The sequence below is a fragment of the Alexandromys fortis genome, unplaced genomic scaffold (genome assembly GCF_014885135.2).
Source record: "Alexandromys fortis isolate MF-2015 unplaced genomic scaffold, M_Fortis_MF-2015_v1.1 scaffold_47, whole genome shotgun sequence".
Lineage (NCBI taxonomy): Eukaryota > Metazoa > Chordata > Mammalia > Rodentia > Cricetidae > Alexandromys > Alexandromys fortis.
In genome coordinates, this window is record NW_026067957.1 from 11,042,835 (window position 1) to 11,058,931 (window position 16,097).

Sequence of the window (16,097 nt, forward strand, 5' to 3'; positions counted from 1 at the left end):
TCTAAATTAAAATTATCCCTGGTGTTTTATTTTCTTCTCTTCTCAAATCAAAGCCTTTGACTCAAGCATGTTTTAGAAATCGAAACTGTTTAATTTTGTTTACCATTTGACAGTTTCCAAATTAAGTGTTTTCCTTGCTGCCACCCTCATTTCCTCCTCTAGAGTACTCTCTGAGTAGCGCCGACCTGTCATCTCTGTCTGGCTTCAACACTGCCAGTGCGCTTCACCTTGGCTCAGTCACTGGCTGGCAACAGCAGCACCTCCATAACATGCCACCATCTGCCCTCAGTCAATTGGGGTAAGCAATATTTATGTCTTTCTATCGTAACCGGAGACTGTGTTTTTTAATGATAAAGGCCTGTCCTTAACTTTGTGCTTTCATATCCATGAAAGGACATAAAATCTGATTTCTGTGAAAGACACTTTCAGATCGCACGTTTCAAGTACTTTAGGTATTCTCTCATGTGTTTTTTATGTGAATGGGGAGCACTAATAGGTACAGTCTTTCCTCGGTGTGCGAGACTCTCCTTCTAATGTTGCCAGGGATGAAGCTTTGGGTTAGATTTCTTTAAGGTTACTTTTTTGAACAATTTGAAAGTTATTATTCTTTACATTTTTGAGCTGAGGTTCTCACTTAACACAAACTACGTAATTTCCTCTAATATGAACCTAATGCTTATAAAATCAACTGTTGAATTTCTATACAGACTTTAAATATGTATAGTATTCATTCATAGTATAGTTGCCTAGTTATATCCATTGTATTAAAATATATGTGCAAATACTAATTACACATGCAATACTAATTGCTGAATTTGAGTATAAAATAACTTTTGTTGTTCTCTGGTCAAAGTATGTATCTTTCTGCCCCCTTGTGGTAGCTTTGAGATGCATCTTTGTCATGGAAATGCCTTATGTCTATGGAGAAACCCGAACTATAAATGCCCTGAATCTCTATCTTATAACAGCTAAATCAGACACCTCACTTTAATCTGAAATAATAATTGCAGAATTCAGTTAATCTTAAAAAACAAATAGGACATAACTACTTAAAAGATGATTTTAGAAACATCCTACATCCCCACCCCTCTTTCAGTTTTCTATTGAGCCATTTTAGTTACGAGATAGTAATATTAGTTAACAAGTTTTGTATCTGTATGCCTAGGAAAGTCTATTGATTCAAGTGAAAGTCGCTAATTGGTACTATAGCTTCATTATTCTTGCCTTCTCCTCTCCACTCCCCCACTGAACTTCAATGGGTACTGATGCAACATAGACCAGAGTTCTAACACACCTCTCAATGGGTACTGATGTAACATAGACCAGAGTTCTAACACACCTCTCAATGGGTACTGATGTAACACAGACCAGAGTTCTAACACACCCCTCAATGGGTACTGATGTAACATAGATCAGAGTTCTAACACACCATTCAATGAGTACTGATGTAACATAGGTCAGGGTTCTAACACACCATTCAAGAGTCTTTTGCTATGGCTACTCCACTGAGAAATCACTCTCATTGGAAATCTAGCCTTCCATGTGCACAATAAAACAAATTCCCATGGCATTAGCTGTGCTTTCTTCAAAGAGCGCTGCCATTGAAGATGTATGAAATGTTGATCAACAATGTTCTTTTTCAGATATTTAAATTTTCTGTCCAGTGCTAATTATGCAAGTAGATTCTAATTGCAATGATCTTTTTTAGAAATCATCACTAAGTACAGAATACTATCCAGACACTTTTGCGTATGTCTGCACAGCAATGTACTGACCTACTTCTCAATAAGGGAACTATTCATTTCTGATTTTTCACAAAAGTCATCCATCATGGCACCAAATTCAATCCCCCACACACAAGATATTATTCATGTCAAAAAGCCTTGTAATGATCAGCCCGATGGCTCGGTGGCTAAAGGTCCTTGTCACAAAGCCTCGTTAACAACCTTGACAACCTGACTTTGATTACTGGGACCCACAGGTGGAAAGAGAACCAAGGTGTACATGCACTTGCACCCACATACACAGAATAAGTAAGTACAGAATACAGTTTGAAGTCATGTCATTTCATTTGAATGCCACCTTTTTTTGCTTGTGGATAATACCAGACCATTATTAATTATGAGGGCATACACATATTGCTACTTTGACCATACACAGAATTGGAAAACCTATTACATGGGAAAACATAATTCTCTACTACGTTTAAGTGAGAAGGGAATTAGTGTTACCCCAACACTAAAGGAAAACTGAGTTCCAGCAACCAACGGTCCATCCCCCCTTTTCTTTCAAAACTAAGTCTTCTTGTGCATAATTTGAATTTTGTCTATGAGGTACAGTTGCCCTTAATCGGTGCCCTTCTACCTCAAACTGGGAGAACAATCAATCATTACAATTTTATAGTCAGCACGACCACCCGCCTCTCTCCTCCTCCTCCATCACCATATACCTTCTTGCTCATCCTATTTCATAGTAGTTATTCATAAGCTATCTTCAGATAAGCTGACTCACTCTTACACACTGTTTTGTAGAAAACCCCAACTTATATTGCTTATGTAAAATAAGGTATATAATTTGTTAGAGCAGCGACTCTCAACCTGTGGGTCAAAACTTTTATGCAGGGTCATGTGTCAGACATCCTGTATATCAGATAGCTATATTATGATTCATAACAGGAGCAAAATTGCAATTATGGAATAACAACAAAAATATTTTATGGTTGGGGGTCACCACATCATGAGGAACTGTAGTAAAGAGTCGGCAGCAGGAAGGTTGAAAACCACAGCCTTAGAAAATGAGACAACTAAAAGGACTGATATGTTTTCAAATGAAAGGGTCTCACAGATTTGTGCTTAGGGCTCATTTTTTTAGGTAGGTACTCTATTTTAAGCAAAGAATGGAACAGATTTTAGCTGCAACAAAGTGAATCCTAAAATGGCTACTGTAATTCTCTGACAAAATTGCCGAGTATAATAGAACTCTCCCTATTTGTCCACGAAAACAAAAATGTCTGCTTTGTCCTATACAACATTGTCTGCAAGGCTAGGCTTGAGAAACTGAGTAGTATCTATTTTATATAATGAAGTTAGACAAAAAGCATGCACCAATTTTATGTAGGAAGAGACATTCCTGGTGAGGGGATTCACCACTTTAGAGCCCGACCCTTGACTTTTAGGTACTCTTTTGATTGCTGTCTAGAAAATGGCAGCCTGTTTTCCGGAAGTCGGCCCACTCAATGTCTTTGTTATGAGAATACTCAATACATACTGAGAGAGGGAGAAAGGGAGATTGAATAGAGATTACTTTTAAAAGTTAGGCTTTATGGCTGTGTGGTTCTAGTCTTAGTCTGGTCTACATAGTAAATCCCTGTCAATCAGGGCTACATAGTGAAACCCAGCCCCCCCCCAAGAAAAAAAGAAAAAAAAAGAAAGAAAAAAAGCAAAGAAAATGAAAAACTGAGGCTCGGGGACTGGAGAGATGGTGGTTCGGCAGCTGGCAGCTTTTACTGGTCTTGCAGAAGACCCAGGACACCCATGGCAGATGATTTACAGCTATCTGTAAGTCTAGCTCCAGACATATCCAACACCCTCTTCTGGCTTCCCCATACCTGCACACATATGCACAGACTCACACAGAGACATACACATCCACACATAAATAAAAATAAATCAGTCTTTAAAAACAACTAGGCTCAGCTGAGTCTGATGTGCACACCCATAGTCCTAGCACCTAGGAGACCAAGACGGGAGGACTAGAAGTTTGAGGCCAGCCTCCAATGAGACTGTCTCATGGAGAGGGGGAAAAGATAAATGTATTAGGTGAACCTAATTTTCTCTAGGTGGTAGAGTGAGATGAACTTACAAAAAAATCCATATTTTATTTCTGAATGATTTGGAGGAAGGGAAGCTTGCTTTGCTTAAAATCGGAACTAGTGCAGAGGACCTCGTAAGGTACCCTACACACCTGGCCCCCGCCCACCCCTCCTCCTACCTCTTTCTTACCCTCTCACACCTGTAGCATCTCACAGCTGTCTATGGCTATATTTTGCTCTCAAGAAAAGACTAGTCTATATACACTTAGATGAGGTGGACACTGCATTTTCTTGTTGAGAAAGTGCTTCTTTGACAGCAGAGGTTAGCCACTCTATGCTGCATCCTGCGCTACAGGGAAATGATGAGATGAGGAGACCATTGCTATCTCTTTACTGTAGATTTAGTCCTCACAGTGCCACAGCTCAGAATAAACTTGTATATATGTTTAGTGGCAAATGAAATCCCACTACCGGATAAATGGTTCTAGTTAAAGAAAAGAATTGCCAAAAGTTGCTTGACCTGCAAGATGCAACTAGATGTCCACACAGCCATTGATAATGGGAACTGAAGCAAATAAAAGGGTAGTTCAGCTTTAAGATGTCATTAGAAAACATCATTTTGCTCATACTACTCATATATATATATNCAGCTTACCAATTTTTTTTAGAAATTTCCCAATCTACTATGTTTAGAGAAAAGCAAGTGAAATGTCAATGAGTGAAGAACAGTATTTATTGATGTGCTGTGTCATTTCCAGGCTCCTAATTGACATTCATTATTAAGCACTTGTATGAGCCACAGCAGAGGCATTCAATTAAATGTTAGTGAAAAGATTTTTCTTACCCAGAGCCAGGAAAACTCTTTCTTCCAGAAATCAAAAGAGGATTTCCTCGAACATCAAAATGAATCATTAAGTACCTTTGAACCAGTATAAAATAATCCACCATTATGGTGCCTTTGAAATTCAGGTATTTCCCTGCCCCTATCTCAACATATTCATGATTTAAAATAACTAAATGTCTTAGGAAATTAGAGAACTAAATAAACTAAAATAACAAGTTTCAGGTAAAATAGTTGCACAAATAAACAGAGATAAAACCTGTGTGCACTGGGATTGAGTGCTCAGACTGCCAAAGAATGAAGGGCTCATTAAAACAGCAAAGAATTCCCTATATATTGTCCTCCATGTTAGCTCATCTATTAATAAAAGGAAAGTAATTCCTTGCCAGTAGGTGGTGCTTTTGTATAAAACATTACTCAAAGATAAACTCATTCCTGACTAATTTTATATCTCTGTGCACCCTACTCCTCTACCACATCTCCCAAAAGGCCAGCCCCAAGTTATTCTAGTTTTCTCTGAAATATACTCATATTGTTTCCCTGCTTAGAAAGGCACGTGTAGTTCTCCCCACTAGGAAGCAGCAAGCTTACACACATGAATAGGTAGGCTTACTTGTGGTTAAATTCGTGTGTCTGTACAGATGATTATTTTCTGTGAAAATCCCTCAGTTAAAGCGACTCCTGTACTTTCTTGACAGTGTAGTTGGGTCAGCTAGGCTCTGGCGGTGGATGTCAATGCAATCAGAATACAGGAACAACAAAAACGTCTTAAAGTTGATGCAAGGTGACCACAGTTTGCCCTGCTCAAAGTCACTGATTGCCAAGCTACACGTAAAGGCTTAATGCGTCTCTCTCTCTCCAGAATATCGTGTCTAAAGTCTCCCAGAACACACTCTTGAAATCAGCGAGGATTAGAAGTATAGTAATAGAATACTCCCTCGTTCTTTGCCACGTCATTTTCTTAGGAATCACTTGATTCACCAAATAATATGAGTTATAAGTAGAGGACTGTGGTCCTAAGTCCCCTGTCATCACTACTGCTTAGCCAGAGTATGGCTAGCAGAATCAGGAACTGCAGATAAGGCTTTCACCCCACACACCTACAGAAGATAATGTTCAGTTATGCATCAGTTTTAGTGAGATGTTTTTAAATCGATATTTAAATTTTCACTGTTCAGTCCTCTTCCCCTCCTTCCCCTCCCAAGCTTTACATCGGATATATATATATATATATATATATATATATATATATATATTTATTGAAATGTTCTGTTCATTTGAAATTCAAACTGTTCACTTCCCCTTAGTACTGTATTAACTCTACTTGTATGGGTATATGATATGAAAGGAAAGAAAGCTTAAAATAATTTTCAGTGCAGGAATTAGTAAACCAAGAGAGGCTGGCCCAAATCGAAACACCATTCCCCAAGGTTTAGAAAATGAAAGATTGGAATCGTACAGGGAAAATTCCGCGAACATAGAATGACTTTTGTATCATGTCTTAAACCTTTATGAAAAGGTAATCAATATGGTTTTGGAGTCTCTTGGGGCCTATAGATCATCCAGGAAGCCTAGGCCTGTTCAGTAGAGCGTTTCCCACCAGGCAGAGGCATTCTCAACCAACGTCACTAGGCAGCGACACCCCTCGGTGCTGAGATGCGCTTCTCTCTGGGCGTGCACTAGAGTCTATGCAAGTCGTTACGCTGATATGTTTGTAATGTGAGTTCCTGGGGCCTGCAGGCCTCCTCCATCTGTAACTGGGTTTCCTTTCCTCCTACAGAGCTTGCACTAGCACTCATTTATCTCAGAGTTCAAATCTCTCCCTGCCTTCTACTCAAAGCCTCAACATCAAGTCAGAACCTGTTTCTCCTCCTAGAGACCGTACCACCACCCCTTCGAGATACCCACAACACACGCGCCACGAGGCGGGGAGGTCTCCTGTTGATAGCTTGAGCAGCTGTAGCAGTTCCTACGATGGGAGCGACCGAGAGGATCACCGGAACGAATTCCACTCCCCCATTGGACTCACCAGACCTTCGCCGGACGAAAGGGAAAGTCCCTCAGTCAAGCGCATGCGGCTCTCTGAAGGATGGGCAACATGATCACATTATTACTTAATAGTTTTTTTTTTTCTTGCAGTGTGTGTGTGTGTGCTATACCTTAATGGGGAAGGGGGGTCGATATGCATTATATGTGCCGTGTGTGGAAAAAAAAAAAACCGTCAGGTACTCTGTTTTGTAAAAGTACTTTTAAATTGCCTCAGTGATACAGTATAAAGATAAACAGAAATGCTGAGATAAGCTTAGCACTCGAGTTGTACAACAGAACACTTGTACAAAATAGATTTTAAGGCTAACTTCTCTTCACTGTTGTGCTCCTTTGCAAAATGTATGTTACAATAGATAGTGTCATGTTGCAGGTTCAACGTTATTTACATGTAAATAGACAAAAGGAAACATTTGCCAAAAGCGGCAGATCTTTACTGAAAGAGAGCAGCTGTTATGCAACATATAGAAAAATGTATAGAAGTTTGGACAGACCCGGAAAGGGGTGGCCATTGGTAAATGTTAGGAACATGCCCGGTCACCTAATGTCCCGAGCACGCTCACAAACCTGCAGGCAAATCATTGGCGTATGGCACTCATTCAAAAGGATCAGAAACCATTCAAAGAGGACCATACCTACTTTAAAAGAAAAGAAAAGAAAAAAAAGCAAAAATAGAAAAAAAAAATAAAAACAAAAAAGTGTGGCGTTTGAGAGCTAACGTATTTAATTAAATAAATAAATCTGGGTCTGCATCTCTTATTAAATAAAAAATATAAAAATATGTACATTACATTTTGCTTATTTTCATATAAAAGGTAAGAAAGAGTTTGCAAAGCATTTGTGGCTTTTTGTAGTTTACTTAAGCCAAAATGTGTTTTTTCCCCTCAATAGCTTCGCTAATATTTTAAACAGTCCTGTAAAAATCCACAGAGGACTTTTTGTATAGAAAGCACTACCCTAAGCCATGAGGAACTCCATGCTTTGCTAACCAAGATAACTGTTTTCTCTTTGTAGAAGTTTTGTTTTTGAAATGTGTATTTCTAATTATATAAAATATTAAGAATCTTTTAAAAATCTGTGAAATTAACATGCTTGTGTATAGCTTTCTAATATATATAATATTATGGTAATGGCAGAAGTTTTGTTTTCTTAATAGCGGGAGGGGGGTATATTTGTGCAGTTGCACACTTGAGTAACTATTTTCTTTCTGATTTCTTTTACTCTGCATACATTTTATAAGTTCAAGGTCAGCTGTCAAAAGGATAACCTGTGGGGTTAGAACATAATACATTGCAACATCCTAAATCATTTTTAAAACATCAACAAATTATTGGGTCAACTGACATCCATTGTATATACTAATTGGTTTCTTTCAAACTATCTTGTTTTGTTTCTTTGCATTTTATCAAAAGCAGGGCCCCTTTCAGATCTCTCCATTTCACCACGCATCTTGGAATTCAGTAAGTTCATATCCTAACTTGCCCATATTCTAAATTTACATAGTTCATGTTCAGCCTTGAATTTGATGTTTCTTAGTATTCCCAGAGTAAGAAGCTGTGTGGTTACATGTCCTGCAAGTTGGGCCCTAGGAAGAAGAGACGTGAGGGCTTTTTTGTTGTTGTTGTTTTGCTTTTTGGTTTTTTTTTTGGGGGGGGGTGGATAAGTTACAGATCTCTGTAGAAGAAAACTGTGGAAGAGTGGGTGCTAGAAAGGAGGGTAACGGTGGAGGGACAGTTGCTTGTCGTCCACCCTCATGATTTTAATTGACTCGTAACAATCTTGTCAGCAGTGTAGGACTGTTGGACAGCCTGGTGTGCAGGACCCCCAATGTCCCTTCTGCATAAAGCATGTATGTCATCTATTTTTCCTTCAATAAAGAGATTTAATAGCCATTTCAAGAAATCCCATTTTAAAAAAATACTTTCTCTATGTCCCTTTTTATTATAAATAATTTAACTCTTGTCTAATATTCATGTGTAAGGGATTAATTTTCAGACCCTTTAAAAGTGAGTGCCATAAAGAATCAGTATATAGTGTTGAAGTGATATTTCAGGCTAGGAAATGGTTTCCTTCTCTGGAATGGGCAGACGAGTCAGTTCATCTCCAGTCACCAGTACTGACATGAGGAGCCAAGAATACAGTGATCTCAGTCTGCTAGATCATGTGTAGGACATGTTCATCCAGTTTTTTATTTCCTTTTACCTGCATAGTTACTATGTGTTTCTCACTGTAAAAGGCTGCCGCTGGGTGGCAGAAGCCAAAAGACCTTTAACGAGGCTATATTTTTCTTAACTTGATCTGCAGTCCATAATTAGACCACGATGCACCTTTGGTTGTATCTATATAGGATGCTAGCCTGCCTTGTACTAATGTTTTATATATTAAAAACAAAATAAAGATATCAATCATTTCATATATATCCCACTACTAAAGGTATCCATGGAACATGAAGACTAGTATTTATGCAGAAGAAAAACAGGAAATTAACCCCTACAAATACGGTTATCTATACACCTGTTTGCATGTTCGCGTATGTACACAAACATGCAGTTGAAGTGAAAAAGAAAATCAGTCCATTATTTCACTCTAGACTTGATTCCATCCTGACGATTCATGTTTATAACTTAATATGTATTAAATATGCAAGCATATCACAAATGTTCTCTGTCATTTCAAAATGCATTTGTTTATCAGTATCAATAGAATCTTGCCAGTGGGTGGGAAAGGGTCATATAAAAATATGAAGAAATAGCCATATTAAAATTTTACCTGCCATTTGCCTCCGCAACAAAGCAAACTTGAGTTTCTAATGCTAAAGATAGAATAAGCTAATGCAGCAGCAGGGGCATCTGCTGTTTATAGCAGCTCTGACAATAGGTTTTTACAAACTCAAGAACAGACTCACTTGAAAACGGACTCCAGTCACCTCCTTCCCACTACTGAATTCAAAGCAGTAGCAGATAGCGAAGGGATAATCCAAGGATTTTTAAAGATGATTTTATGAGAAGCACAATCTTTATTGTGACCGGTAACATTCTCTGAACAGTCACACCTGTCTGTCTTTACCCTCCTGCCTTTCTGTAACTCACCGCTTGCTGTATTGGAAAACCAAGTATGGTTTTTAATCACAGAAAGTCCTTTGTATCCAGGAGTCCGGGGCAGAGCTCTGAGGGTCTATTATTTTACATTACCTGGCCTAGAGTGGCATTTTAGACAACATTCATCCTTGCAAGTAGGAGAACTGTAAGTGGCATTTTACATGGCTGCAAGTATTGTTATACCTAATCCTATATGAAAAGAATTTTGGTAACAGTAAGCTGAAAACCGGTAGCGGTGTCGCAGCGCATGCGAGCTGCGCACCTGTAGACTGTTCGCACTGACGTGTGGAGGCTGTTTGATTCAACCTTTTTTAAAATTGTGTTTTTTAGTAAAATGGCTTATTTTTTCCCAAAGGTGGAGTTTAACGTTTTGTAATGATGAATATGAAAATGCCTGTCATCTTTAGATCATTTAAAGGTTAACTAAAGTGAGAATTGCAAAACAAACCCCAATACACTTTTGAAAAGCATGCCTGCCCTCTCTCACCTCTGTTTTTTGACATACATACCCTTTATCTTAGAGACACCATTTGCTCCCTCCATCCCCTTCGCTTGCTTTCTCCCCAGAGAGTAAATGCTTTCTTTGTATTTCTTTAAAAAAAAAAATCTTATTTTTTTTTTTGAAGAAGAAGCCACTTGAACCTTAATAAAGGCTGTTGCCTAAGCATGGCACACTTCATCTGTTCTCATTTGTGCCATCTGCTCTGGTGTCGTCACTTGTATGGCGTTAATTTCCTGCCACTACAGATCTTTGAAGATTGCTTGACTACTGGTGTTTGTTCGAATGCTCCAGACTACAGATGCAATGAAAGGCTTTTCTCACTATGTTTTAACCAAAGATGTGGAGCAATCCAAGCCACATATCTTCGCCATTAAATTTGTCCATTTTGGTTATTTTCATAATCGGGTATTGCATTTTGCCTTCCCTGTTCATACCTCAAATTGATTCATACCTCAGTTTAATCCAAGGAGGTTGGCTAAGGGATAGATCCTGCTGTGGTTTGCATGCAGCAGCCGACTCGGAGCAGACAGACCCGGGTCATGGTAGGCATAGGACTTGGATTGCTTCAGATGGTTTGCTGTATCAGTTTCTTTCTTTTTCCTTTTCTGAGGACTTGTTTCCATTCAACGAGAGTAATTACAATGGCTTGTAAGTGAGGGCGTACAAGCATTTGCAACAAGTATCCAAATAGAGGCTCACAGCGGCATAAGCTGGACTTTGTCGCCACTAGATGACAAGATGTTATACCAAGTTCAACCACATCTGTGTATCTCAAGGGACTTAAATTCAGCTGTCTGTAGTGAATTAAAGTGGGGAATTTTCAAAAGTTTCTCCTGCTGGAAATAAGGTATAATTTGTATTTTGCAGACAATTCAGTAAAGTTACTGGCTTTCTTAGTGATGAAGTCTCTGTGGTGCGTTCTTTTAATTAATGTTTTGCTGTTCAAATTTATTCCACTTTATTATGTTTTTTTTAAAGCAACTTATCCCCAAGCACAAATGAGCTTTCTCAGTTTTGAGCTCAAAATATATGAAAAGATGGATATGTGTGGGAAGGTGTGAATTGGGTAACAGTTCTTAAGATAGGGGAGTATTCAGTCAGTGTGGGAAGTTGAAGCTTTTTACTGACTGGGGCAACTTTTTTCTCCAAGTGGCTCCAAAGAAATCTTGATTTGTCTGGTGACATAATTTCCCAGGGTCCTTATGAAAGGCATTACCAGGAAACAAATTATCATTTTAACTAAAATGTATAGAAAGTATTTTTCAGAAGCCTTCCTTTTTTAATCAAAAGAGCTTTTCTAAAAGTTGGAAATAGAAGCTTATATCTAAGTATTTGAGTAAACCAGTGAAATCATATATTCTTGAAACTACAAATTATATACATTACCATAATCCAATCATAATTCTAATATGAGTGTTCTTAGAAGATCAATATGAGTCCATGTAGCAACTGAAAGGGGGAAAGGGGCTCGCTGCCAAGCAATTAGACACTTTGGACTTTTGCATTAACAGTGATTCTTGATCTGAAAAAATGAAAGAAAGGTGCCTCGTGGACATTCTGCACATGACTTCAAAATGAGCATTGCTCTCTCTAATTGATTTCAGCAAACATTTATTCAGCAATAATCATCTGTGGCTCTTGTGGTAGCTTCCAGGATGCAGGAAGATAGGTTCCCTGCTTTCAGAAACTAATGGGAGACAGAAAGTGTTTTCAGAGGAGCCTTGGAGAGGAAAGCTTTGACCACCTAGGAAGGCAGAGACAGGCCCAGAGTGCAGAAGCTTTAAAATCTGGTTAGCTAGCAAAGCCTTGCCTTTCCTTTTGAAAGGTGGGCAGGATTAAGAAAGGCTCAGAAAGATCAAGCAGGCTGACTTCATGGCCCATGATCCTGTCCTATGTTGACAGTAGTGCTCTCTTCTCACCATCTTGGAATATAATAATGTTACCTGTGAGCTTGTGTTCTGTAGGCAAAGTGCAGTGGGACAGTAGACTATGTGTGTAAACCGAAGACACACACAGGAAAAGGGGAAAGACTTCGCACTGATCCCTTTAGCAGAAGATAGCGTTTCCTGCTTCTGTGACAAGGAACCCCACTTTGTCACTTCCCTCTGGGTTCAGCAGCCTGATTCCAGCCCCAGGTAAGGATGTTCCACAAAGGAGCAGTAAATGCGAAAACACTCAGCTGAGAGAGCAGAATAGAGCTGCACAAGAATTGTAGACATTTCTATTTCGACTAAGGGAAACCATGAGTTTAAAAAAAGAAAGAAAGAAAGAAAGAAAGAAAGAAAGAAAGAAAGAAAGAAAGAAAGAAAGAAAGAAAGAAAAAGAAACGAGAAATAAGAGTGGGAGAATTAGCTAAGGGCTTGATTAGATCATGTCTGGATTTAAGGACTCAGTTAACACTGGGTGATAGTGGCACATGCATTTGATCCCAGCACTTAGGAGGAAGAGAAAGACAGGTGAATTTTGAGACCAGCCTGGTCTACATAGTGACTTCCAAGACAGCCAGGGCTACACAGAGAAACCCTGTCTCAAAAAAAGTTAACTATGGATGTAGATCCCTGTGCCTCTAAATTTCAGCACTCCAAGAGGCAGAAGCAAGACGATCACTGTCAGTTTGAGGTTAGCCTGTTCTACTTGGTTATTTCCAGACCAGACAGGGATACATAGTAAGACTATGTCTCTAAAAAGAAAATAAAAAAGTTGATTAATTTATAAAAGAGAGTTATCAGAATTCACAAAAACATTAGATTAATGGTTAGCTCAACATTGCACTAAGAATCATAAAAGTTAATTATTAAGATCCTGATAATCACAAACAGAGGAGCCATCTCTCTGTGGCACAGTAGTGTTCCATAGATTGAGTTAAACTTATATCCATGAGAATATTATAAATATGAGCTTAACTTCAGGGTATCAGTTAGTGCAAAAGAGAGTTTGGGTTGTTCCAGAAGAGATAAAGTGAAGCCACACCAGTAAGTAAGCTTCTTGAGGAGAAAGGAGAAGAATGGAGTAGCTTAGAAGAGAAAGTAGCAGAGAGGAGACCTGCAGAGATGAAAATCAACAGTGAAGAACTCAAGAATGAGCAGTCAGACAAAATGGAAACTGAAGCTGTCATGGTCAGAGAGGATCCAAGAATAATACACACACAACTATGTCAAGGACTGCACTGGGGTCACTGAGCAAGAGGACAGAAAAGAGCATCTTGCTTGCTCTGAGGAATAACTTAGACTGCCTTTTCTACAAGCTGTTGTGGGAGCCAATGGAGGCCAAAAGGGATTAGCTGGTAGGTATTACCAAATTTCAGGCAGCAAATATGAACTAAACTCAAAAAGTTTTGGTAACTAAAATAAAAGCTAACTTGCATGCCAGACATGATCGCACACACATTTAATCCCAGCACTCACAAGACAGAAGCAGGTGGGTCTATGTGAGTTCCGTACCAGCCTGGTCTATATAGCTAATTCCAGGCCAGTATTGCATAGTGAAACCCTGTCTCAAAAGCAAAGAAAAAGAAAAGATAGGTTGAGTGGATAGCAAAGTCAAGGACCAAAGGTAGGCCTTTAGCACAGCAGATGTCTACACAATGTACAGGACAGAAGACAGAAGAGAGAGGACACAGGCTCTCTCTTACCAATGGCTAGAAACTAGTACTGTGTGCCCCCAAAGCCCAAATGGGATGCAGTTTCTCTATGCCAATGATTTTGGGATACCTTGGTTAAATATCATTACTTTTATTGACCGTGGAAACCTATCTGGCACAGAATATCTGAATCTTCATGTTTTTAAATTTAAAACATCATTTTCCAATTTCACTTGAACATTACTCTGGCATTTTCTTATGGTTACCCCTACAGACTGACTTCTAATCAAGGTGCAGTGATAAAAGAAGAAAGGCAACTTCCCTTCCTCATTCTGTATCTCCCATGGACTTCTAATTGCCTCTACTTCTTGAAGTAAATATCTTCCTCCCCCCAAATGGGGCTACTCTTTAATCTTCCCATTCCAGGCTCTTCTTAGGCACTTTTGATTAAGAAGCAAGGGCTAAGAAAGCATATAAGAAAGTGCTTGAGGGTCATAATTTGGGACCCTCACGTGCAGTTTCTGGGTTTGATGCAGCCTTGATGCCAGGTCAGCATCACCGCGCCCTTGACTAGCAGACTAGAGAAGAATCCACAGCCCTGATATGCCCATTCCTGGTAGATGACTTTTGTTCTTGGCCAAATGGAAATGATGATAACCGTTACTGCAAATACCAGACTGACAGTTGGGTAGCATTGAGGAGCAGTGGAACAATCCCAAGCTAAACAGAGGGTGACTAGGAGAGCCCTTGCTCAGGCACTACAAAGCCAGTGGGTGGCACAGGGCCATCATCAGATCCCATGTCTGGCCCTCCCTTCCACAAAAGGAAATCAAGTTCATCCCTGGAGTTGCAGTGGCAGGGGCAGCCTGGGAAAACAGAAGAGATGCTGGGGGTAGTAATACTTTAAGTTACTTCTTCTCTTTATACTGGTTTTCTGTGACTCGCGGGGTCTGTCATTGACTCCCATAAATAACTCTGAAGCTCAAGTAATAGCATTTTGGGAGCTAATCACTAAACAGATCAGGAGCTCTACTCTCCTCATACATCGCTCAATCCCACCAGATAGAACACTGGTGAAAGTAGCCCAACTTTTCCTACAGTGACTACAGTCTGCTCTTTTTTATTTCCTTGGGGATACTGCATTTATTCTCCAAAATTCATTCGGTATGCCCTTGCTATATTGATGTTCAATACCTAATTCTTCTGCTTATGGAGAAAGTCATGTTGTATAGGTGTCAAAGCTCCCTGTGGATGGTTCTAAATACATAACACACACAACCATTCCTAGAAGTATTCTGAGTTCCTCTGTTTATGAATAAAATTTCTGCTTCATATACAAACTACTTTGTTTCTTAAAGTTTGGATATGTACTAATTTTGTTTAGAGTGTAGGGAAGGGGCCCGTCTGTAAAGGATGTTAAAGTAAATTGTGATATAGCTATATGATGGAATAATCTGCAGTTTGGGGCCGGGAGATAAAACCTCTAGGTGTTGATATGCAAAATTACCAAAACATTTTACTACATCTTTTTTTCTTTTGTTTTTTCTTTTTGTCCTGGAATTTGTTTTGTGGATCAGACTGACCTCAAACTCAGAGATTCTCTCTCTTGTGCCTCTTGAGTGGTGGAATTAAAGTAGCATGCCGCCATGCCTGGCAGGTTTTATTTTTTTTTCAACAATGAAACAGCATATAGAGTATGCTGCATTTTAGACAAGAAGGGGGAAGAGGAAGCTACTGAATAAAGAAGAAAGGAAGCTACACACACACACACACACACACACACACACACACACACACAAACCATATAGTATTTACCAAAGTGGAAGGGTGGGGTGGGGGAAAGATTGAGTGGGGAATAAGATTGATGATGTATACTGTTAAGTATAGCTTTTATTTTTTTTAACTACTTATTTTGAGTGAGAAAAAAGAAAAACCATCCCCAAATCTACAAACTACCCAATCTAGTAAAAGCCCTCACACCGGAAAAGGTTTTTATTAATTGCCATGCTTGGAGCAAAGCTCTCGAGTGGTAGCTTGTTTGCCTCCTGAAATCTCAGAAGTTGTCAGCTGTCATCTGAGATGGACGGCATCCCGCCCTCAAGACCGGGAGTTTGACTCTCTACTAACTATACTAACTGGCTCAAGAACCTCTGCTAATCTGCCTCCTGGTTAACGCACAAATGTTTTCTCTGACACTTCCCAATTACCTGTCTGCAGTT

At 39.3% G+C, this 16,097-nt stretch overlaps 1 protein-coding gene across 11 annotated transcripts in view; it reads left to right on the forward strand.

Annotated features, from left to right (window-relative positions):
- The window catches only part of Mef2c (myocyte enhancer factor 2C), a 147,729-nt gene extending 136,531 nt beyond the window's left edge, over positions 1-11,198 (forward strand). For 9 of the 11 annotated variants that reach the window (XM_050152406.1, XM_050152409.1, XM_050152413.1 and 6 more), the window contains 2 exons: positions 163-298; positions 6,433-11,198. In XM_050152406.1, coding sequence (XP_050008363.1) covers positions 163-298; positions 6,433-6,754 — 458 coding nt within the window. In that variant the 3' untranslated portion in view covers positions 6,755-11,198. The remainder of the gene's footprint in view (positions 1-162; positions 299-6,432) is intronic. The other 2 variants (XM_050152411.1, XM_050152410.1) reach the window with 1 other exon arrangement.
- Positions 11,199-16,097: the final 4,899 nt, after the last annotated feature.